Here is a 23312-nt window from a genome sequence, read left to right on the forward strand (position 1 = left end):
GGAAAGTGGAATTCGGGTTGGAAATGAGTAGCTTTCAGGCCTTTTCACCATCTCCTGGGCTGGCTGAGCTTTCAGCAAGTCTTTTGTAACTTTGAAGGAGTTCAAAGAGAGGATTTTCCACTGCAGATAATGTTTGCTGGGAACAGGCCCCTTCCTGACTTACATTTGACTTAATTACTGTATTTTCTTTGCAGGTGGAGAGCGATTACTGCCTGTTACTGGCCTTGCCTTGTGGCCGGGATCAGGAAGATGTAGTGAATCAGACTGAGTCACTGAAGGCCGCGTTCATCAGCTACCTGCAGGCTAAGCAAGCTGCAGGCATCATCAACGTTCCCAACCCTGGCTCTAATCAGGTATTGGCAGGAGAAGCCCTGAAACACCGCGGATAAATTAAATCGATAGATAAACGGGCGGACAGCCTTCCACCTTGGCTCTTTGCTTAAGATTGTCATTGAGCTGGCTTGTTTTTACTGTTAAAGCACACCCCCTCCTGTTTACTGTGCTGGCATCTTCACATCACCAATCAAAACACTGGTATAATTGATTTAATTACTGAAGATGAACCACAAAGCCCAAGAAAACCCCAGACATACGTTCAGTTTGTTCACAGCCCTACATAGTTGGCTGAAAACAAAACAAACCCATTTTCCAACCTTTTTTTTTTCTTTTTCCTCTGTTCCAAGTAGAGTCCTTGGTTCTTCCTCGTATCATACCATGATTTTTCCAGAACACTTCCAGAACACCTGGTGTTTCCTTGCTCTTGGCCCTGTAACTACAAAAGATTGGAGTTTGGCAGCATGGAGCATTTATTTCAGATGTGTTGCTGCATTGAATCAAATTTAATCTGTTCCCTGGATGTAAAAAAACCCGGAATGAGCGGTCAGCACTCAGAGCAACCGCTGAAATGATAATTAACGGGAATTTTTCTGCCTTTCCCGGTAAACCAGCCAGCTCTTATGTCCCTGGCGTGGAAAAACTCCCCACCATTGGGGCACAGTGTGTCCTTTTTTGCCTAATTGCTCTGGTTTATGCGCATTTAAGTGCCCCAAACCCAGGCCGTTTGTCCTGTTTTCAAACACTGTAGGCCCCGATGGCCCTGGTTTGTGTCTGATCTGTGTCCCGTTTCTGCCTTGCAGCCTGCCTATGTTCTGCAGATCTTCCCACCCTGCGAATTTTCGGAAAGCCACCTGTCCCGCCTAGCCCCGGACCTCCTTGCCAGCATCTCCAACATCTCTCCTCACCTGATGATTGTCATCGCGTCGGTATGAGCTGTTTACCGGTTACTGACTTTTATTATTTTTTTTTTCCAAGGCCCTGCAGCAAAAAAAAAAAAAAAAAAAAAAAAAGCCCACAAAAACCACAAAAAAAAATTAAAATAAAAATAAATAAAAAGAGAGAGAGAGAAAGTAATGAAACAAGAAAATGCTGCCAGACTACCAGCCTCCTGCCCTAACTGGCCTCGATCAAACTGTTGCTGGGTAGCGGTTCCGCTACCTTGTATGTTTACATATTGCTTTAGCTTACGGACAACTGATGCACTCAGCAGGCGGACTGGTATTGGGTTTCTGTGCCTCCTTTTGGGGAAAAGATAAAGGATGGCTTATTTTTTTTAACAAAAAAAAAAGGAAAAAAATAAAAAAGAACCTGAACTGCCTTTGCACTAAATTAGTGACTCGGACCTTTGCACAGTTGGAGACACGCTGTGACGTTCTGGATGTCTTGACACACATTAACACGCGCCGTGGACTAAACGCAGGACCTGGGGACTTCTGCTGAAATTTGTGGGTCAAGGATCATTTCACACATTATCTTTTTTTACTTTTATTTTATTGGTTGGTTTTTTTGTTTTGTTTTGGTTTTGTTTTATTTTTTTCTGGATGTGAACCTTCCTCTCCTCCACTTGCCCCTGCTGCAGCCGTCTTCTCTTCATCTGGGATGTACAGTTTACACTGAAAAAAAAAAAAAAAAGAAAATACAAAACAAAAAAAAAACCAACAAAAAAAAACAAAAGGGAGAGCTATTTTCCTTCCTGGTGGGATATGCAGAACTCAGTGGGTGTGTGTATATATAAATATATATATAATATATATAAATATATATAATACTGACTTTAAAAAAAAAAATCAAATCCCCACAACATACATTTTTTTTTAATCTGTGCCAAAAATGTGTTTTCAGAGAAAATCTTATTTTCATACTCAGACTTTGTATTGTCACTCATTTGTAAGTGCGCTTCATTTAAACATGCCCCCCCCTCGTCTCATGAGCTGTGGAAGTGTTATACACTTGTACAAAAGACTTTCGACCCCCCCCCCCCTTTCCCCCCTTCGCCTTCCCTAACACTTATTAATTTATGGAACTGTTTTTTTCGCAGCGCAGTTTTGTTTTGTGTGTCCATTGGATTACAAACTTTATTAAAAAATACAAAACACCTCGGCGCCCGGATCTCATCCCTCGGCCGCTCGGGATGGGGGGGGGAGAGCAGAAGGAGGTGTGGGGGCTCCCCCAGGAGTCAGCACCAGTCTCTTGTTTAAAAAACAAACAAACAAACAACAAAAAAGGTAATTTTACCAGAGTAAATCAAATCTCTGTTTATTTTCCCTTGCGTGTTGTTAGTATTTGTTGAAAACCAAAGCTGAAATTTTTTGCTCTGCTGTTGATTTTGGTACGTGCCAACAACAAAAAATAATCCCTGAATTTTGATATTCACCAGCCTTTAAAAAAACAGGAGCCAGACTTTGCCTTTTTCACTGCTTTTCCACCCAAAACCGCAGGAGGGAAGCAGCGCCGGTGGGAGCCACCGAAACCCTCAGTTAACCACCAGCGCTGGTGCGAGTGGGTTAAATCAAGAGGATACGGTAAGGAAGCAGATTTAGGAGAAAATGGGGTGGGTGGGGGCGTGTCTGGACCCTCTGCCGCGGGAGCAGCTGGGGTGGGACCCTCGGCTGCCCCCGCACTGGGCAGTTGCTGTCTGTGTGTCTGTGCCGCGGCCGTACGGCTGGAGCCAGGATTGGGCCTGAACCCCCAGCCCCAGCAATGGCCACAGGGATGCTGGGGGGCTTGAGGGGCCCCATCCTGCCTGTGAGTGGAGGCCAGGAGAGCGAAATTGTTTTTTGGAGGTGGCCTTTGGGGCAAAAAGCCCATTTTTAGGGAATTTATGCCAGCAGGTAGAGGAGGTGTGGGTGCGTGTCTGTCACCCACCCCAGGGCACTGACCACCGGGGGGGTTTGTGCCCCTTGTCCTGCCCCGGGAGGAGCCCAGATCTGGCCCCTTCACCCCATGGGGGCCCTTGGCCCCAGCCGCACCCCCAGACCCCTGGGACTGAGCTACTCACGCCTATCTTCATCCTGCAGCACCTTTTTGTCCTTCTTTTAACCCAAACCAGGCCATGCACTGCCCTCAGCCTGGGGGAGCAGGGCCGGGGGCTCTCCCCCTTTACCCCAAACCCGCTCCTGGCTGCTCTTGGGGAGTGCAAATCCTGAACCACCTTTTTTCCCTTTCTCGGCTTGATTTTCGACATATCTCACCCTTGTTAGCAATTAAACAAGTATTTCAGTAATCCCAGATGGGCTCCAGCTCCTTCCCCTCGCAGCAAGACCAGACCCAAAGCATCACAGGGTGGGGGCAGGGCACAACATGCCTGTGCTGTGTCCCATCCCCCCCCCCGCCCCCCCGAGCATCAGCCGTTAGAAAATATTGCAATTTATTCCATCTCTCTCCTTCCAGAAATACACTTTTTACACCATTTCCAAGCAGCTGTCTTTTAAATAAAGGCGAGGGGGAGTTCACTCGGGGGGCGGCTGACCCTCCCCAGCTGTGGGCTGGGGAGCCAGGGGGGTGGCGGGGGTCTCGGGGGGACCATCCCGAGTTCGGAAGAGGAGTTCTCCGGCGGGAATGACCTGCTCCGTTTGCCAGGCGGCGGCGGTTCCGTATTGCTGGTAAAAGTCCGTGTCAGCCTGGAACATGACGAGGGCTTGGGCCGTGTGGATGCGGACGTGCTGCGCCAGGCTCGTGGCATCCAGGAATTTTTCCCCACAGGAATCGCAGGCGTAGAGGATCTGGGTGTTGGGGTCTGTGAGGGGAAAGAGGGGGGTGACACACACCCTGGGGTGGATGGGGGTGGCGGGGCAAGGAGGCAGCCGCCCCCCTCCCCTTCCCTTTCTCACCTGCTTCTTGCACTTGCTTCACTGCTTTGGTGATCTCGGCTTTAAGTGCTTCAGTCTCGTCCGCCGTCACGGCGGCGGCTACCGGCACCACTGCAGGGGGAGAGAAGGGGGGTGGGGGGTTGGGAATGCTGAGTGGGGGGCAAGGACATGTGGGGGGCACATCCTGGCTGGAGCAGGACGCTGGATTTTGCCCAGCACAGTATTTAGGAAGGGGCTCCAGGCAGGCCACCACATTTCCCAGCCTCGAGCCACAGCAATGGCTGCTGCACCCCATGGACAAGCCTCCAGGCTCCTTTGGGAGGGGCTCTTGGGACCCCCAAGCCGCTCCCCATTGGACTAACGTCCCTTTGGGGACACCCCAAGCTGCTCCCCATGGTTTAACGGCCCTTTGGGGATGGCTCCCAGGACCCCCCGGCTCACCTGTGAGCTGTGTGACAGCGGTGGCCGCCAGCGCCTCGGTGGCCAGCGTCACCATGTCATCGGAAGCCACCGTGACGATGTTGACCTCGTCGCCTTCCTCCGGCTCGAGGATTTTGATGCCGGCCTTGCCCTGATGCACCGTCTTCACGTGGGAACGCAGGTTGTCCACCCGGTTGAAACCTCGGCCGCACTTGTCGCACAGGAACGGCTTCTCCCCTGGGAACGAGATGAGGAATTTGGGGAGGGGGGTTGTTAAAGATTTGGGGAGGGGGCAGTTAAATGGTTTGGGGGGCTGTTGGGAGCCCTGGCGGTACCCACCGGTGTGGATAATGATATGTTTGGAGAGATCGCCCACATTGACGAAGGCTTTGTTGCAGACGGTGCATTTGTGGGGTCGGATATTGTCATGGTGCCGGATGTGGTTGGCCAGTTGGCTCGACTGCACGAACCTGGGGCGGGGGGACACGGTGGTCACCGCCAGCCCCCTCCCCAGCAATGACACCCTGGAACCTCCAGAGCCCCCCTAAAACTGACGAGCGGCCCCTCACCTCTTGCCGCAGCGTTCGCAGACGTAGGGCTTCTCCCCCGTGTGCTGGCGCACGTGGGCGATGAGGGAGCTCGCTTGGGTGAAGGCCTTCCCACAGATCAAGCACTGGCATGGCTTCTCTCCTGTGGGAGAAAAGGGAAAGGTGGGCAGGGAATCGATATAAAAAAATTATCTCAAAAATCTCCCCAAGAGCCCTTGGGAAAGAGCAGAGCTGTGTCCCTACCGGTGTGGATGCGGACGTGCCGCTGCAGCGCGCCGGGGTCGGCGAATTGGCGCTGGCAGTGGACGCAGACGTAGGGTTTCTCCCCGCTGTGGATCCGGAGGTGCCGCTTCAGGTTTCCTGAGAGCAGACAGGGCTCAGCCAGGGGACACGGGGACACCAGCACCCTCCCTCCCTCCCTCCTTCCGCGCACCCAGGTGGCTCCCTTGGGAAAGCCCGTCGCTGTTTATGGAGCAGGGGCTGCACCTCGGCCAGAGGCCAGGATCAGGCAGTAATGTGGGGGTGGGGACAGCCAGAACAGGCATCTGGGGATGGAGAGATGCTGTTGGGCTCATCCAGACCCCTCCGGCTCCGCAGCGGTGTGAGGAGAGGGGAGGGGACATCCCTGTCCCCACAGGCTGGACCAAGGGCTCCTTCCCGGAGCACCCCGGGGTGCAATCCCACGGGGGAACCCAGCCTGGCCCCGTAGAGGAGGACAAATTTATGCACCACAACTGTGGCACCACAGCAAAGAGGTTGAAACCCTCCCGTGCCCAGGATGAACTCCCTTCTCTGGCTCCAAACCGCCCCCCCCCGCCCCCCGGAGCGGTCCCTGTGCCCCCCCAGGCAGCCAAACCTCCGTCGCTGGGACCTCACCACCTACCAACCCCGTGGTACCTGAAGTGGTGAACTGTTTGCCGCACTCCCGGCACTTCAGGGGCCCATCCGCGATGTGAATCTTCAAGTGAGCCTTCAAGTTCCCCACCTGGGGACAGACAGAGGGATGCAGACAGCCCCCGGCCCCCATCACCCCATCTCCCCCCGGCCCTGGAGGGACACGAACAGCCGCGGGGCCGGCTCTTCCCCTCGCCCAACTCACCTGGTTGAATTTCTTGTCGCAGTGGGGACACTTGTGCTCCTTGTCGGTGTCGTGGGTCTCCAGGTGCCGCATTTTCGAGGTGGGATCGGAGAAGGAGCGCCCGCAGTAGTCGCACTGGTACGGTTTCTCCCCGCTGTGGACCAGCTGGTGCCGTTTCAGGTTGCCAGAGGTGGTGAAGAGCTTGCCACAGTCGTCACAGCGGTATTTGGCCTCTCCCGTGTGCCGTTTCTTGTGGAGGTTCAGCAGGCTGATGAGGCGGTAGCTCTTCCCACACTCCTCGCAGCCGTAGGGCTTCAAGGGGCTGATGGAGGAGATGGGGCCATCACGTCGGGGGGAAGAACTGGTGTGCCGAGCTCTCACCGCGCCGCTCCGAGCTCCGCCACCCCAGCTAGACCCGTCTGGATCCCATGGGATGTCTTGAAGCAATGCAAAAGGGAAGGATGGGCAGAAACGCAGGTCTTCTCCTGACCACCCCAACATGCCAATGGATTTTGCAAGGGTTTGATCTTTTGCGGTAAAAGCCGCACTTTTTTAGGCCCGGCCAGCGTCTTTTCATGCCTGGTGCCATCCAAACGAGCTGCTGGGAGCCTCCAACCCCACAGCGCCGAGCCCGCCAGACCAGCACGAGAGGCAGAGCGGTGCTGGCCGCCGTACTGGCCTCTCGCTCACACCCTCAGCCGGCCACCAGCACCGTCACAAGCATTTCTCCCCCCCACTTGGCCTGGTGGCACCTCTTGGTCCCCTGCATCGCCGTACCTGTGCGTCTTCTCATGGGCTTTGCACGCAGCCGGGTCGGAGAAGGCTTTGTTACACTCCCTGCAGGAGAAGGGTTTCTCGCCGGTGTGGATACGGATGTGCCGCTTGAAGTTACCGGTGTGGGTGAACTCCTTGCCGCAGTCCTGGGGACAGAGAGAGACAGGCTGGTGACACCCGGTGTCCCCAGGGGACAGGAGACGCCGCTCGGGTGGCGGCCGGCCTCACCTCACACTTGTGCGTGACGGAGCCGTAGGCTTTCGACTCAGTCCTGTCACTGTAAGTACCGGAACGCAGCAGACGGGTTTCACCCGAGTTTTCCTGCCCGGAGTCGGTGCTCCCCGATTCGTTATCTTCAGCATTTTCTCCATTCTCCAGCTGGGGCTGCCCTTCCTTGGGGATTTTAGTCTCCTCTTCCTCCTCTGCCGTCATCTCCCCCTCTTCCTCCTTCCCTTCCAGCTCCATCTCTGTAGGCAGTTAAAAAATAGGTTGTGACAAATTGGGTTTGTGTCTCGAGTGCTTCTCCCCACCTGCATTTCCTAACTCTAAGCCTGGGCTTAAGGCAACGGGGATTAGACCTGCCCTACCGTGCCCGGGGAAATCCTGGGAACTCCATCGCTTGACACAGGTGCCCAGACCTCTGCCTGGAGTCAGCTGGGATTTGCAGATTATTAGCCCTAAAATCCCCAACCCTGTACAGACAGAGGAGCATTTCCCACCCTCTCCTAGCTCTGCCCTGTGAAAACTGCTGCTGTGGGCTCTGCGACTCGCAGGAGAGAGCGCTTGCACAGCAAAACTCACGCTAACAAAATTAATTCCATGGAAAACAAGGGTTCAAGCCTTGCCCAGCTTTGTTTCAGCCCTGCTGAAGGGCATGGGCAGACAGCAAATCCCGGCCACCGCCCTCGCTCACGAACACACCTCCTGTTTCGGCACCCTGAGAGACGCTGCCCTTTGCTGTGGTGCTGCCGCTGCCGGCGACGCTCTCCGCTGGCTGCCGGTGGCTGGGAAAATTGGCGTTGGAGCCATCCTGGATGGCAGCATCAGCCCCTACAAACGACAGAAGGTCTCAGGCACGTGTGGGGAGACACACAGGCTCCACACAGCAGAGTCTGGCAGCAGGACAGTGTGTTGGGGTAGGTAACAGCGGGATTTTGGGTGTCATCCCTTGGTGGCTCACCTTCTTGGCCACCCAGCTGCTCCACCTGCGCCTCGGGGTGAGCTGCTGTGGCTGCGGGCGTCTCTTCCTTCCCCTCCGCGTCGGGAGGAACTGGTTTGGTTTTGTCAAGGTCACCCAGTGCTTCTGTCACCGACGCCTTGTCCTTGACGGTCGCCTTGTCGGCCCCTGCAAGGGAAGAGCGATCCAGCTTCGGCTGCCCATGCAGGGGCACCTCAACGGCTGCCAGAAGGGTTCCCAAATCCCGTACGGATTCAAGGAAGCTTCAGCTCTTCAACGGCCGGTGCCACACAGGGGCAATCAAACCCCATCCAGACATCATTGCGCACCAGATGCACCCAGGACGTGGGTCTGGATGGTGGCCAGAGCACGTGGCTGCTTTGTGGGGTGATTCTGAGAATCCTTGGATGAGGGGATGCTACGTACCGATCTGGGCAGGGGGCTGCTGGCTCTCGGCAGGGCTTACTGCCGGCACAGTGAGGGACTTGAGAGCGTGGCAAGCACTGACGATCTCCTGCATCTGCAGGAAACCCGCCACGGCCAGCACGTCTTCCACGTTGTCGGAGTTTAGGCTTAGCTTAGCCGTGTACATGAACTCCAAAACCTGGCCCAGGCCTGCAAGGGAGGTGATGCAACCAGAAATAAGCTCTCACCGCTCAGCCATACAATTTTGAAAAGCTCAAAGCGCATGAAACAACAGGGTGATGAGCCTCCCTCAAACCCTGGGCACCAAACTGCTTTGTTTAAGCAGCTCAGAGGGCTGTCAGGCAACCCTCTTCCTACCTGCCGCGTTGCTGATGTCGAGGTGCACCACATCCTTCTGGTCAACGAAGAGCATCCTGAAATACTCGCTGCAGGCTGCCAGCACGGCTTTGTGGGCCTTGAAGTCGATGCCGTCCACCACGAAGGTGCAGTCGCACAGCAAACCCAGCTGCCGCTGCTGGTTCAGCTGTTCCAGGACTTGCTTGCTGTGTTGGGGGAAATCCATGGCTGTGGGGGGAGAAAAACAAACCCCGACACCGCGTCAGAAAGGGCCATGAAGCAGGACAGATCACAAAGCCCTGGATCAACCACAACCCTGCCCTGTTAGTTAAAAAATGCAGCCCAAAAAGCTTAATTTCAGCTCCTTGCTACAGCCACCTGCCTCCCCCACCAAATACAACCCCAAAATCTTTCCTGTAACAGCTGCAATGCCACCACAGGGCTGGAGTGAGAGTTGATTAACAGTCAATATATTTTTTGCCATCCTAACAGCATTTAAAATACACTTATTGCTCTTCAACCGGTTCAAGCTGCAAGCAGGATCCCTGCTGCCTCCAAAAACACGAGTGCCATCACTCCTTGGGTGAGCAGGTGGTGCCACCGCTCCTGTTGCACAGCACAGAAAGTGTTCATCAGAATCTTCAAGCTCCTGACCACTTCAGGTGCTCACGTCACAATACTGAGTGATTTTTAATTTTTTATCATGTGTTTGGAGGGAGTTTTCCCTGCTTGAAGCCCAACTTCGGCTGAGGAATGCTGCAGACTGCTGGGAACATGGTGAAAGCCCATTTTTCAAGCAGGTCCTCATCAGCAAAGGTTGAGGGGCACCATGAGCTTGATCTGCCGCCAGAAGCTGGGTTTTCTCCTGGGCTGTACCTGCAGGGGGCAGGGTAGAGAATGAAGGGTTTTCAAACAGCTACGTTTTCCAAAAATGATTCCGGGAGGGCTGAAGGGATCATTTCATCGCTTGCTAGGCAATGAAAGTCCAGCTAAAGTCCTTAAAGCTCCGGATGCTGGGAGAAGCAAAGTTATGGCCAGGGAAGCACTCCTGGTTTCGATGTTCAGTCGATGCTCAGTGCCTCCCTGAAGGTTTCCAGCTCACAGTAGCTGCTTTTCCACTTCACCAGCTCTTAAAAACAGCCCAGAGAATCCCAAGCTGGGGAAGGGCAACCGGTTTGGATCCACAAAACCAGGTTGCTTCCAGGCAGCCACGAGCATGTCCCTGCCTCTGGATCCTCTGGATCCCTGGGAGCCCTGCACAAGCACAGCAGGCGAGCGCCGCGGGCAGAGGGAGCCGCCTCCTGTCTGCTGCGAGTGCTAGCACCGTGCTCGGTGAAAGACCTGCCCAAGGACTGATCTGGCTTCCAAAATCATTCCCAGTGGAGATGAAGAAACCCAGACACCTGACAGCATCAGGTCACACACAGAGAGAGAAAGTTTTGCTCCCCAAAATCACTATTTGTCTTTGCAATTAACTCACCACCACTTCTCCCCAGCTCTCCAAAACGTGGGGTACTTTTTAACCAACACCCAAAGCGTGTCCCAAAATACATCCCTTGAGAGCCAGAAAAATCAGTATTTGTATCAAAATCTGCCTAAACCCCCGCATACGCATGACACTAAGGTCTGTAAAAGAAGCTCTGGAAAAATAGGGGAAGATTTTCCCAGCAACACAACCACCACTGCCTTCCAGGCTCAGAAAGCTCTGCGTGGCAGGACCTGAGAAATCACGACGGTTCGATGCTTTAAAAGGCTATTTTCCGTAATTTGTAGGAGGCACTTTGCATCTGAATGATGATTTTTATCACTCCCTGACTGGACTCGCCTCAGCTTTGCAAAGGAAGCAAAATCCCAAGAAATTCAACTCCAAAAAACTTCCATCTTTTCTGTGGTTTTCTCCGTAACGTCACATTACAGCTCTGTCAAAGCAAGTGCAGGCAGTGGGGCAATAGTTCGGATGAGCTGCATATCGCCCTCACACCCAAACGCTGTGCCCAGCGTCCCCCCAGCAGCTGAAATCACCTTTGCACACTAAAATCCCTGACTCAAGCCTTAAAAATCCCAAATATCTGGATCAAAAAACCCACGGTGCACTCAGAATGCCACCCTGGTTCCTTGCCACCAGGTGGGCACAGCCAGTTCGTGGTTCTGGTGCTGAGATCCGCCTCCATCCCTGACCGAACAGGATGCGCCGAAATAGGGATGGATCTGGGGATGGATGCAGGGAGGGTAAATGCCAAATCAGGCATTGCTGGTCCACCTGACCTCTAAATAAATTAGCTCCCTTTAGTGCGAATCCATCGCTGTCAGCTGTTTAAGGTGCTGTCTGAGGACGCGTGTCAAATGCTCCTTGCCTGAAAAACAAAGATAAGCCAGGATCGGTGCCTGAACTCACCCCTGCGCTGCGAGGAGCGGAGATATCCAGAGGACCAAGTCTGCGCGCAAGACAGTTGCGGCTCTCCTCCAGAGCTTTCCCCCTTCCTGGTACTCAAGTCAGTCTCTACGCAGCCATCCTTGGAGAAACGGGACAAAAAGCTCCATTTTAAAACCCAAATCTCCCATGTCGAAGGCACTAAGGTCCGACATCACTGACCCAGGACTGGGCACCCCTCAATTTCACCCTGTCATTTCCCATCCCAGCCTCTCCCCAGTGCGGCTGTCGAGTCTCTCATTACCCAATTAATCATGGAAAAGCTTTGTTATGAGAACACCCACGCCTGCTGCACGTGCTCACAGAGATAAACAGAGTGGCTACAGTCCGAGGGAGCTTCCCACATGAGCTCCGTTATACTCTCTCACTTATTAATGACATTAACCTCTTCCTATACCTGCCACCCAAGCAGCTACCTATTAAAAGGACTCGATAAATCGGAAAAACCTAGTTTAAACGTTGCCTTTCAATGCTGTCACCATCCAGCCATCCCTTCTTATGGTGAGACGATAAAAAGGAAGAGGGGGTTTACTTTCTGCCTACCGTCATCTCCCTTCTTCTGTGTCAGCTTGGGGAACAAAGCAGCCCTAATCCTTTCAGTCTCTGTGAAGAGCTGTCTGTCCTCATTTCCAGTAACTGATTCTGCAACATTTTTAGTTAAAAAAATAAAGTTAAGAGCTGATATGACAAGAGCATTCAAGGTACAGATATACTAATAAGACAAATTACAAAACAGATAGACTCCAGAGTCTGTGGTCAGCAGCAAAACCAGAAGGCAAGTTCACATTTGGCTGTAAGGAAGGGAAAAATAACGACAAGTGATGACAGGCATGAAAAAAACACGGTGAAAAGGAGCTAAAAGAAGACAGACACAAGGAGAAAGGTGAGCAGAGACACTCTGGACACCCCTCAGTGATCAGGCCCCCCACAGACCCCTTGGCTGTTTAGTTTTCAGTCCCATGGATGCGCTCGTGCAGCTCCTGACGCGGCTGTGCAGGCAGGGCTGCCCGCAGGTAACTGGAGCCCTGGGCTGCAGCAGGCAGGGAGCCAGCACGGCCGCTGAGGCATCGCCAGACCTCGAGCTCTGCCGTGAAAACCGCCCATTCCTGCGGCACCCGGATGATGAACTACAAAACCTTCACCTTCCTTGAAAAACCCTGCCTTTGGAACGCTGCCCCATGCCTGAAATTTCAGCGGAAGCTTCTGACGCAGAAATGCAATGAGGGAAACGTGGCTTGTCCATGAAACGTGCCCAAGAAGCGACACCCGCAGAGGGCACGTACAGCCAGTACAGGCTGTCACCACAGCAAAAATGATGCCAGAAGATGAGAAAAACCCTTTTTTCTTTGAGCTGCTGCACGAAGCTTTGAAGTTTTCTCCACTCTTCTGCCGGCGACGTCCTTGACACGCAGGTAGACAGCTCGTGTGGCATGAGGGGACTCATCCTGCACAGCGCTGGCTGTCAGGGCTGCATCCCCCCGAGACGCCTGACCGTGTCCTGAGGGGGCGGTGGCTGCCCCACGCGTGGGGGGCACAGGGCTTCACTCCTGACCTCCCCCCAGAGCACCCCACGGCTCCGTGGGGGGACACCCCCCCTGGACAGGGCCATGCTGGTGAGGGGGGGCTGGCGAGGGCCCTGCCGAGCGCTAGCAGCCCCCCGTTCCCCTCAGGGCAGCCGCCCTAGGCCTCTGCGCCTGAGGGGGGTCACAGGGAGTGGGGCACACAAATCCGGGGGCAGAAGGGCTGCCACAGCCGCCCCCCGCGCTGCTCAGGGGACGGCAGGACCCCCACGCAGCCTGCCCTCACAACACCGGGGGCCGCACACCCGGGCGCCCCTCAAAACGGCTCCTTTTTAGGGGGGAACCCCCAGGCAGCGAGCTGGGCCGCAGCCCCTTTCCCCTCCCAGCCCCCCTAACTCTCCAAAGCCCCCTCCCCAGGCCCTCCAGCCACCCCCCCGGACAGCCCCCCTCCCCCCCAAGCCGCTACCTGCCATGCCGGGCCCGGCGGGGGCCTCACACCGCCGCCCGCAGCGCTCACCGTGACACGGACCAGACAAAGGGCGCCGCCATCTTGGCGCCGGGCGGAAGCGGCGTCGCCCTCCCCCGCCCACCGGCCGCCCCGCCGCGCATGCGCGGCCACGCGCGGGGCGCGAACTACGCCTGCGCGCTGCGCCGTGGCCCCGCCCCCTCCCCGCCCTCCCGCGCTCCCCTCAGGCGCGTCGCCATGACAGTGCGGGGCGGCTGGGCGGCGGGGACCGCCGGCGCGGCCCCTGCGGCTCCCTGAGGGGCGAGGGGCTCTGTTCCGCCATGCTGTGTACCCCTAAGGGCTCTCGTTCCCGCTCCGGGGTTGCCCGCGGCCCTAGGCGTGCCAGCGGGCCGACGCGTCGGGCAGTTGCCATGATGGCGGCCGCAGGGGATGGGCCGGCCCTGTGCTCCCCGCAGGTCCGACAGCTGTTAATGCTGCCTGAAGTGCGGCCTCTGTGCGGGCAGACCCCCTCAGGTGGGCGTGCGGGGCCAGGTGGCATGAGAGGCCCTGCAGGGATGGCAGCTGTGCACTGCCGTGACTTGGCGCAGGTGCAGGCGGCTGGCTGGAAAGCGGGCAGCCCCAAAAAGCATAAAACTTCCTTTTAGCAATCTGTTGCCCCCTAAGGCCAGATTTCGGCCTGCCTGCCCAAAGCAAGCCCAAGCTACTGCGGGGTCTGCTGGGAGAGGGGCTCTGAGCTGTGCCTTTGCCCGCTCTCCGTTACCCCCAAATCTTACCCCCTGTGCAAAACCAGCCGGCTTGGGGGGGGTGAAAAAGTGGGCTTTTTAATTCCTGCTTTCCTGGAGCTTCACGGGTGAGGGCCACCTAGCAGCCTGTCACCACTAGGTGGCGATCTGTGACCGCCGTGGGTGGCTCCCGGCCTGCTGGGGTGCCCTGGGCACGCGGGGGTGGCATGTCGTGACAGAGCAGACACAGCCCATCGCAGAGGATCAGCGACAGGGCTGCTCCTCGCCTCCGTGGCTCCAATTCCCTAAGCTGTGCTCTGGCGGCTTTTATAACCATTAAGAGCTTTTAAAAAACTTTTTAAACATCGTTCCTCGCAGGATGCTGCGGCGGGGAGTACCCTCAGTGATCGGCAGCGGCCCGAGGAGCTGCTGGATGAGCTGTGTGTTTGTGTGTGTGTCCGGCGCTGCAGGTGTGTTAACGCAAGTCATGAGTCGTTAGGAGACAAGTGGGGACGAGGTGACCTCGGAGCTGGAACAGCAACACGAGCTGGGCAGTGTGTGGTAGCTATAAACAGCTGCTCGCCCTGAACAGGCGCCTGACTGTTGTTTGTACACACAGGGAGATGGAGCTGGGGATTTGGGGAAGCTTTTGGGCACCCAGAAAGAAGCCCCTGGGTTTGACAGCCAGGCTAGGACCATCATCCCGGCTGGGGCTGCCTGGGGCTTCCCTGAGGGTGGTGGGTGCAGGTGGGCGAGGGGAGGAGGAGGATTTGGTGACCTTCCAGGTGGGCCAGCGGCCGAACAGCTGAGGGAATGGCTCAGAAATAGAGTGTCAGGGAAGAAATGAGTCACCCCGGGCTGGAAATAAATGGGGCAGCGGGCACTGGAGGGGAGCTGGGTCGGCTCCTTGTCCCTGTTTTTGTCAGGAAGAAGGAATCACTTGCAGGACCCCTTACTGAGACACCCCTTGGGGCTGAACCCGCAGCCCTTTTGGGGGAAATGCATCAAGAAAACAATAAAAAACGGAGGAGGCAGCAGTCAGGCGTTCTCAATAATTTATCACAAGCTGTATATACAGGGACAAGCTCTGGCAGAAGGTCGGGGAAGGGAACCTCGCTCCTCACTCCCGGCAGGGCTCTTGGCACGCCGGATCTTCCCCATCAACCCTCGCCAGCTAAAAATCGCCGGAGCCGGGACTCCCCTCCGGAGTTTCTCCAGTGGGTGATGGGATGCGTCTCTCCACGCCGGCCCCTCAGCACAGGTCCCTGCAGGGGAGCATTCCTGTTCCCTACCCCACATCCCGCCTCCTTCCCAAATCACCTAAATAATTAAGGGGGGCGGGGGGAGTGGAAGGGACCCCCGACCCCTCAGATCTTGATCTCAGTCCGGAAGGTTTGCTGGACATGGTCGGTGTGCTTGGCGGGCTGTCGCTGAGCCCGGATGGTCAGCGTGCCGTCATCCCCCAGCGAGGACGACACCGATGTGGGGTCCACGTCTTCGGGCAGCTGGCATTTGTGGGTGAAGGTGTTCATGACGGTGCCGTCTGCGGCCAGCTGGGAAAAAATAAAATGGGTGAAAAAAGGGGCGATTTTGGGGTGCAAGCAGGACAAGGGCTCATTGTTCCCTGCCCTTGGGTGAGGCTGGCGGTTGCGCCTTGTGTGTGGGTGGTAATGTTTATCTCTGCTAGGGGATGGGTGGCACGTGGGTGGCATCGGCAGGGGGACAAAGTGCTTTTTTTGGCTGGCACCCGCCTCAGAGAACGGTGATTACAGAGCTCCTGGGTCTCCTGGGCTTTGTTGCTGTGAAATACGGGGCCAAAAGGCGAGGAAATGGTGAATTAAACCCCACTGAGGTTTATAGCCTTGGCCATTAGGAAGTCGGGTGGGAGATGGAGGATCCCTGTGTCCCCCACGTGAGGATTTTGGGGTCCCCCACAATGGGGGAGAGTGGGGAGGGGAGGGAGCACCCACCTTCTCGGCATGCACCTCGATCTGGTTGTTGGAGGTGGTGACGATGATGTCCTCGGGGGCGAAGTCGGTGACATCCACTGTGAACTGATAGGTGTTGCCCAAGGTCTTCACCGCGCCGGTGTTGCCAGGCCGAGCTGCCGGAGAAGGGGCGGTCACAGCCGCGGTTCGGTGGGGGTCCCCCCCTAACGCCTCTGGGGGTCACAGCCACAGCGATGTGGGGGTGCTCCCCCCACCCCAACTCACCTGGGAACCCCAAGGTCTCGCCGCGGGGCCGGACGAAGCTCCCAAAAAGCTCCATGGTGCCGGCGGGCGACGCTGCCCGGTGGAAGCTGTGCTCCGATCGGAAAGCAGCCGAGGATTGCACGTTCATCCACCGCTCCCCCCACACCTCCACCCCCGGCTCCCACTGGGGAGGAAGAGCGAAGCCCCCTTCCTCGTCCTCCTCCCGGTGAAGGCGAAGAGCCGGTTATTTCGGGGGGGGCGGCTTGACGAGCCTTTTAAAGCCTCGTTACGGCTCCCGGCCGCCTGCCAGAGCTCTTGTAAAACGGGCTAAATTTAGGTCTTGCGCCGGAGACGGTGGAAATTTTTCCCCTCTCCGTCTCCCCCCTCAGCGCCGTGGAATGCGATGCTGGCGTTCCTGCCTGTTATTAATGAGTAATAATGATAATTAATTAAAATACTTATTAAATACTCCTCGCCCCGGGATGTACTTGGGGATTGGGAGCTTGGAGGGGGCGGGGGCGGGGGGGGGACCCGGCTCGCTCCGGCCCGAGCGGGTCCGTCGGCTTCGTCAAGGTCGTTTTTAATGAGCTCGTTTGCAAACTCAGTCTGGCAGTGGAGGCCAAGGCGGGAGGACCAGCCAGGGGGTGCTGAAAAAAAGCGGGGGGGATCCTGTCCCCCAAAACGTCCTCGGGATGGAGCACCCTGTCCCTGAGGGGGTGCGTGGGGAGAAGGAGGAGGAGAGGGTGCTGGTGTCGGAGCAGAGCTGGAGACCCTGCCCCAAAGCCCGGAGAAGGCTCCAAGGTGAGACCCCCACCCAAAGAGGGGGACTTTGGGGGTGGAGGGGTGGGGTTTTTTGGGGGGTCAGCACCCTGTTGCCCCCCCCCCCCCGCAGGGTGCCTGGAGCAGGTGAAACAGCAGCTTTTCCGTGTGGGGGAGGATTGGTATTTCCTCTTCGCGCTGGGGGTCCTCATGGCCACCATCAGCTTCATGATGGACCTCCTCGTCTCCAGGCTCTACAAGGGTAAAGGAGGGGCTCCCGTGGGGGGCTTCGCTCGGCGTTTGGGGGCTCATCAAGGAGGGGGGGTGGTCTTCTGGGATAGGGGCACATCCCTCCCGATGCTTCTTCTCCAGCCCACTGGTGGCTTTACCAAGAGGTCGGTGACATCTTGGTGCTCAAGTACCTCTCGTGGACCATGTACCCCATGGCGCTGGCAGCCTTCTCCACCGGCTTCTCCCAAAGCATCACCCCGCACTCGGGAGGTGAGCCACCTGCACCCCAACCCTCCCGCCTCCCCAAAACTCTCCCCCCAGTAGTGGGGGGGACCCCTAACAGGATCTCCCCCTTCCAGGCTCCGGCATCCCAGAGCTGAAGACCATCCTGACCGGGGTGGTGCTGGAGGACTACCTGGCCATCCAAAATTTCGGAGCCAAGGTGGTGGGGTTGACCTGCACCCTGGCGTGCGGCAGCACTGTTTTCCTCGGCAAAGTGGTGAGGGATCCCCCCATCCCAGTTCCCAGCATCGCTGGCAGTTTCAGTTGGCACCGGGGTGGGGGTGGGGGGGACGCTCAGCACTGTGTCCCCCCCACCTCACCACCCAGGGTCCCTTTGTCCACCTCTCCGCCATGGCCGCGGTGTATTTGGGGAAGATGCGGACCACGGTCACAAGGGAGTATGAGGTGGGGGTGCCACCTCCAGAAAACTGAGGGGCAGTTTCCCACCCAAAAATTAGGGGGGGGGGATTTTATTTTACACACGCCCCCACCCCCACCCCAAAATTGGGGTTGCGGCTAACCACCCCCCACCCTGCAGGACAAGTTCAAGCAGAACGAGATGCTGGTGGCAGCGCAAGCCGTCGGGGTGGCCACGGTTTTCGGGGCACCCATCAGCGGTGAGGATCTCCCTCCATCCCACCCTGGGGACCCCCAAAGCCTCCCCTAAAGACACACCCTCCCCCCCCGCCCCCCCCCCCATTTTTCCAGGGGTCCTTTTCAGCATCGAGGTGATGTCCTCCCACTTCGCCGTGCGGGATTACTGGCGGGGCTTTTTCGCTGCGACCTGCGGTGCCTTCATGTTTCGCCTCCTCGCCGTCTTCAACAACGATCAAGGCAAGGCAGGGTGGGCAGGATGTGCCCCCTCTTCCCATTACCCCCCCACCCCCCGCAGCATTTTTGGGATGCTCCCCCCAAAACCATGCGCTCATTCCTCTACCCCCCTCCCAGAAACCATCGCCGCTGTTTTTAAGAGCGACCTCAGGATTGATTTCCCCTTCGACCTCCTGGAGACCTTCTTTTTTGTGATTTTGGGGTAAGGGGGGCCCCTGCCTGTACCCTGCCTGTACCCTGCCTGTACCCTGCCTGTACCCTGCCTGCCCTCTCCTCCACAGGGCCGTCTGCGGGCTCCTGGGCTGTGCTTACCTCTTCTGCCAGCGCTGGCTGCTGGCGGCCGTCAGAGAGAACCGGCTCACGGCCAAGCTGCTGGCCACCGAGTCTGTACCGGGCGTCTGTCTGTCTGCGCCATGCGTCCTGCATGTCCGTGTGTCCGTGCCGTGCACCTTGCGTGTCCGTGTGTCCTACCGCATGCACCTCGGGCATCTGCGTGTCCACCCTGGGAATCAACCCCTTGCACCCTGCGTGTCCGTGCATCCACCCCATGCACTGTGCGTGTGTCCCCGTGTCCACCCGTGCACCCTGCATGTCCGTGCATCCACCCCATGCACCGTGTGCGTGTCTGTGTGTCCACCCATGCACCCTGCGTGTCCGTGCATCCACCCCATGCACCGTGCATGTGTCCCCGTGTCCACCCATGCACCCTGCGTGTCCGTGCATCCACCCCATGCACCGTGCGTGTGTCCCCGTGTCCACCCATGCACCCTGCGTGTCCGTGCATCCACCCATGCACCGTGCGTGTGTCCCTGTGTCCACCCGTGCACCCTGCGTGTCTGTGCATCCACCCCATGCACCGTGCGTGTGTCCCCGTGTCCACCCATGCACCCTGCGTGTCCGTGCATCCACCCATGCACCGTGCGTGTGTCCCTGTGTCCACCCGTGCACCCTGCGTGTCCGTGCATCCACCCCATGCACCGTGCGTGTGTCCCCGTGTCCACCCGTGCACCCTGCGTGTCCGTGCATCCACCCCATGCACCGTGCGTGTGTCCCCGTGTCCACCCATGCACCCTGCGTGTCCGTGCATCCACCCCATGCACCGTGTGCGTGTCTGTGTGTCCACCCATGCACCCTGCGTGTCCGTGCATCCACCCATGCACCGTGTGCATGTCCATGTGTCCACCCCATGCACCCTGCATGTCTGTGCATCTGTGCCACACACTGTGCGCGTGTCCATGCATCCACCCCATGCACCCTGGGTGCCCACCCCATGCACCCTGGGTGTCCGCATGTCCCCCCACCCACGCACCCTGGGCATTCCCGTGTCCACCCCTGCACTCTGCCCATCCACCCCATACATCCCAGGTCCCCCCCATGCACCCCAGTCATCCACGGGTTCCCCCCCCCCCCAGCCCATCTGTCCCTGCGCCCCCCAGCCCTACCTCTCCCCCCCCTCCAGCAAGCCCATCTACACAGTGCTGGTGGTGCTGCTCATCGCCTCCATCACCTTCCCGCCTGGGCTGGGGCAGCTGATGGCCTCCAGGGTGAGTGGGGGGCGGGGGGCTCCCGGGGGCACCCCGACACATCCCAGCGGGTGCTGAGGGTGGCCCTCGGTCTGTCCTCCCAGCTCACCATGAAGGAATATCTCACCTCCCTCTTTGACAACCTCACGTGGGGCACGCTGGCCCCCAACGCCTCCTCGGTAGCCAACCCCCACAGCGTGGACCCTTCAGGGCTCTGGCAGGAGTGGTGCCACCCCTCTGCCACCATCTTCGGCACCTTGGCTTTCTTCCTACTGATGAAGGTAGCCATACTCCCCCTCAGTCCCTATGTCCTGCCCCCCCCCAGATGGTGTCCTCATGAGGATGACCCCCCTGGCCTTGGCCGGGCTCTGCCCCCCCCAGTTCTGGATGCTGATCCTGGCCACCACCCTGCCCCTGCCTGCTGGCTACTTCATGCCCATCTTCATCTACGGTGAGGCTGGGTGTCTGCAGGGCCTGAACCAAGGCGGGGTATGGGGGGAGGGGGATCCAGCCCTGAGGAGGGGTACAGGGGGAGAAACCAGCCCTTGGAGTGGGGGTACAGGGGTGTATCCAGCCCTGGAGGGGGGTACATCCAGCCTGGAGGGGGGTACAGGGGTTGTATCCATCCCTGGGGGGTGGGGGGGGCACAGCCAGCCCTGGGGGTGGGGGGTACAGGGGTGTAGCCAGCCCTGGTGGGGGGGCAGATCCAACCCTGAGGGTGGGGGTACAGGGGTTGTATCCAGCCCTGAGGGGTCTGCAGGAGGGTGGTCACCTCCAGCTGCACCACTTGGGAGGGGGGCGCTCCTGCGGTCTCCCACCTTCCCCCCTCCCCATTTTAGGAGCCGCCATCGGGCGCTTACTGGGGGAGGTGGTGGCCCTGCTCTTCCCCCAGGGCCTCCGTTCGGAGGGGGACCTGCGCCCCGTCATCCCTGGTGGCTACGCCCTGGCCGGTGAGTCAGTGGGGAAGGGGGGACACCCATGGGTGGGGGGCACCTGCTGCCCATACACTGACACCCCCCCATTCCGGTTCTCCACGACAGGTGCAGCCGCCTTTTCAGGCTCAGTGACCCACGCCATCTCCACGGCTTTACTGGTGTGTGAGGCCACCGGTCACCTGAGCCACGTCCTCCCCATCATCCTGGCCGTGCTGGTGGCCAACGCCATCACCCAGAAACATCAACCATCCTTCTATGATGGCACCATCATTGTCAAGAAGCTGCCCTACCTACCCCGCATCCGCAGCCGGCACATGGCGTAAGCATCCCCCCACCCCAGACCATATTTTGGGATGATTTCCTGCAAAATGATGGAAATTTGGGGGGTTTATGGCTTACCAGTTCCTACAAAGTGGTGGTGGAGGAGTTCATGGAGCGCCGGGTGGTGACCTTGGTTAAGAGTGGTGGCTTCGAGGAGGTGCTGGTGGCCTTGGATGCCTCTGTTGATGCCGAATACCCCGTGGTGGAGAGCACAGGTGGGATGTGGAGTATGGGGGGGTGGTGTCACCATGGCTGGTGGAGGGACGTCACCAGGCTTGTCTTTGTCCGCCAGGGTCACCCATGCTGGTGGGCACCGTCAGCAGAGCCCAGCTGGTCACCTTTCTCCAGAGCCACAAGCATCCCCAGGCGCCCCCAGGGGAGAAGGTAAATAGGGGTGAGCACCCTGATGCACCCAAAAAAGCTATTTTTTTCACCCACAAATTAACATGTCACCTTCCCCAAGCTGGCCACTGCAGGGACGCTTGGGGACAACTGCACCATCGAGCCCATCATGCTCCAACTCTCACCATGGACCTCCCTGCACCAGGTTTGGGGACACACACACATCCTGATGGGGCTGGGAACCACCCCCTGCCCCCCAGTGCTGTGTCGCGGTGAGGGGACACAGCATGGCAGGGGTGGCTTTGTCCCCACGTGTCCCTGTTGTCACCTCCCCAAGGCCCATCACCTCTTTGAGCTGCTGAAGCTGCAGCGCATCTTTGTCACCCGCTTCGGGGAGCTGGTGGGAGCCGTCAGCCGGGTGGAGGTGAGGCGGGGGACAAGGGGGGGGACAAGGGGGTGAGAATGGGGGACACAAGCCCCCGTCCCACCTTCTCTGTCCCCTTGCAGCTGCGGAGAGCGATCGAGGAGCTCGCCAACCCCAAGTGATGACTTTCGGGGATCACAAGGGACCCCTCCCCAGGGATGTTACCCACGGAAAGAGGGGGGTCCTGGCCCCCCAGGTGGTGCAGGTCCCCCCCAGGGGAACCCAGGCATCTGGGTTGGGGCAGGGGCTGTTCTCCGGCAGAGTCTCCTCCTGTATTAAATACATCCTCAGTGCTTCCTCTTCTCCTTCCTCCTCCTCCCCTAGCACCACAGGGTTCATTTGTGGGGGGGTCACCCCCCCGTACCCTGCAGCAGTGCTCAAAACCCCCCAAAATCACCCCAAAACTGTGCCCAGCCCTAGGACATGCACTGAAGTGCCCCAGTCTGCGCAACACCCCCACTGTGGACCCCCCCCAATAATTTTCAGCACATAATTATCCTTAATTATTGCAATGAATAAGGGTGGCGAGTGTTTTGTGACCCCAAGATCCTGGGGAAACGAGGGGGTGCTGAGCCCTCCCCAGCTCTTTGGTGTCCCCCCCAACTGGGGTGCGGTGGTTTTTTTTTTGGGGGGGGGGGGGGAATGGAGGGTGTGGCGGGCACTAACAAAGATGTAATTAAGTCTGCCAGGCTAATTAAGCACGGCGGGGCAGGTTGGGTGAGGCGGGCATGTCTGGGCCCAGCCAGAGGAGGTGAAGCAGGGACAGCACCAGAAAGACACCCCAAAAGCAGGGCGGGCGCTGGGATGGGTGCCAGGGTGGGGGCTGGGGTGGAGTGAGGCTGCTGGGAGCAGAGCTGGGCTGCAGCACCCATGTGCCCCACGGAGGATGCTCAGTGGGGTGAGGGGACCACAGGGAGGGGGGGCACAGCACCCATGGAGAGTGCCTGGTGGGATGAGGGTGCTCGTAGGGTGATGGGACCACAGCACCCATGTCCCTTGGGAAGGATGCTCAGTGGGGTACGGGGACCACAGCACCCATGGAGGGTGCCTGGTGGGGTGAGGGGACCACGGGGAGGGGGTCCACAGCACCCATGAAGGATGCTCAGTGGGACGAAGGTGCTCACAGGGTGATGGGATCACTTGGAAAGGATGCTCAGTGGGGTAGGGGTACCACAGCACCCATACTGCCCATGGTGGGTGCTCAGCAGGGTGAGCGGACCATGGGGAGGGGTCCATGGCATCTACAGAAGGTGTTCAGTGGGGACCACAGCACCCATGTCACTTGGGAAGGATGCTCAGTGGGGTACAGGGTCCACGGCACCCATGGAGGATGCCTGGTGGGGTGAGGGGACCACAGGGAGGGGGTCCACAGCACCCATGGAGGATGCCCGGTGGGGTGAGGGTGCTCACAGCATGATGGGATCACTTG

The 23312-nt window shown here is 58.1% G+C and overlaps 4 protein-coding genes across 11 annotated transcripts in view; 2 read left to right on the top strand and 2 right to left on the bottom strand.

Moving 5' to 3' along the window:
• Positions 1 to 2432, top strand: part of SPEN (spen family transcriptional repressor) — a 71069-nt gene extending 68637 nt beyond the window's left edge. For all 4 annotated transcript variants that reach the window (XM_056333761.1, XM_056333762.1, XM_056333763.1 and 1 more), the window contains 2 exons: positions 195 to 353; positions 1137 to 2432. In XM_056333761.1, the coding sequence (XP_056189736.1) occupies positions 195 to 353; positions 1137 to 1268 (291 nt within the window). In that variant the 3' untranslated portion in view covers positions 1269 to 2432. The remainder of the gene's footprint in view (positions 1 to 194; positions 354 to 1136) is intronic.
• Positions 2433 to 2562: 130 nt separating this feature from the next.
• ZBTB17 (zinc finger and BTB domain containing 17) lies at positions 2563 to 13458 on the bottom strand. Of its 3 annotated transcripts, none has more exons than XM_056333768.1 (17): positions 13322 to 13458; positions 11879 to 11977; positions 11170 to 11258; positions 8926 to 9132; positions 8569 to 8757; positions 8146 to 8310; positions 7887 to 8015; positions 7194 to 7432; positions 6969 to 7111; positions 6213 to 6513; positions 6011 to 6098; positions 5357 to 5473; positions 5135 to 5255; positions 4905 to 5035; positions 4587 to 4802; positions 4167 to 4256; positions 2563 to 4072 (listed from the first exon to the last, which is right to left on the bottom strand). In XM_056333768.1, the coding sequence occupies exons 4-17, from the start codon at positions 9128 to 9130 to the stop codon at positions 3786 to 3788; spliced, it is 2421 nt and encodes an 806-aa protein (XP_056189743.1). In that variant the 5' UTR covers positions 9131 to 9132; positions 11170 to 11258; positions 11879 to 11977; positions 13322 to 13458; the 3' UTR covers positions 2563 to 3785. The 3 variants fall into 3 exon arrangements, with proteins under 3 accessions (XP_056189743.1, XP_056189740.1, XP_056189742.1); XM_056333765.1 differs by lacking the exon at positions 11170 to 11258 and adding an exon at positions 11300 to 11417; XM_056333767.1 differs by lacking the exon at positions 11170 to 11258 and adding an exon at positions 11300 to 11417 and having other exon boundaries at positions 13373 to 13394.
• Positions 13459 to 15084: 1626 nt separating this feature from the next.
• HSPB7 (heat shock protein family B (small) member 7) lies at positions 15085 to 16659 on the bottom strand. The gene is made up of 3 exons (XM_056333772.1): positions 16257 to 16659; positions 16014 to 16147; positions 15085 to 15596 (listed from the first exon to the last, which is right to left on the bottom strand). Exons 1-3 carry the CDS (start codon positions 16381 to 16383, stop codon positions 15411 to 15413), a joined length of 447 nt encoding a protein of 148 aa, XP_056189747.1. The 5' UTR covers positions 16384 to 16659; the 3' UTR covers positions 15085 to 15410.
• Positions 16660 to 16825: 166 nt separating this feature from the next.
• LOC130147034 (chloride channel protein ClC-Kb-like) lies at positions 16826 to 22383 on the top strand. 3 transcript variants are annotated; one of them, XM_056333769.1, is made up of 19 exons: positions 16826 to 17036; positions 17128 to 17256; positions 17367 to 17495; positions 17585 to 17724; positions 17835 to 17912; positions 18046 to 18124; positions 18216 to 18341; positions 18456 to 18540; positions 18620 to 18721; positions 19798 to 19882; positions 19966 to 20142; positions 20243 to 20312; positions 20701 to 20811; positions 20902 to 21115; positions 21199 to 21332; positions 21410 to 21501; positions 21581 to 21664; positions 21797 to 21883; positions 21967 to 22380. In XM_056333769.1, exons 1-19 carry the CDS (start codon positions 16928 to 16930, stop codon positions 22003 to 22005), a joined length of 2070 nt encoding a protein of 689 aa, XP_056189744.1. In that variant the 5' UTR covers positions 16826 to 16927; the 3' UTR covers positions 22006 to 22380. The 3 variants fall into 3 exon arrangements, with proteins under 3 accessions (XP_056189744.1, XP_056189746.1, XP_056189745.1); XM_056333771.1 differs by lacking the exon at positions 17128 to 17256 and having other exon boundaries at positions 21967 to 22383; XM_056333770.1 differs by lacking the exon at positions 18620 to 18721.
• The last annotated feature ends 929 nt before the right edge of the window (positions 22384 to 23312 follow it).

The sequence above is a fragment of the Falco biarmicus genome, chromosome 3 (genome assembly GCF_023638135.1).
Source record: "Falco biarmicus isolate bFalBia1 chromosome 3, bFalBia1.pri, whole genome shotgun sequence".
In the NCBI taxonomy this organism is placed as follows: Eukaryota; Metazoa; Chordata; class Aves; order Falconiformes; family Falconidae; genus Falco; species Falco biarmicus.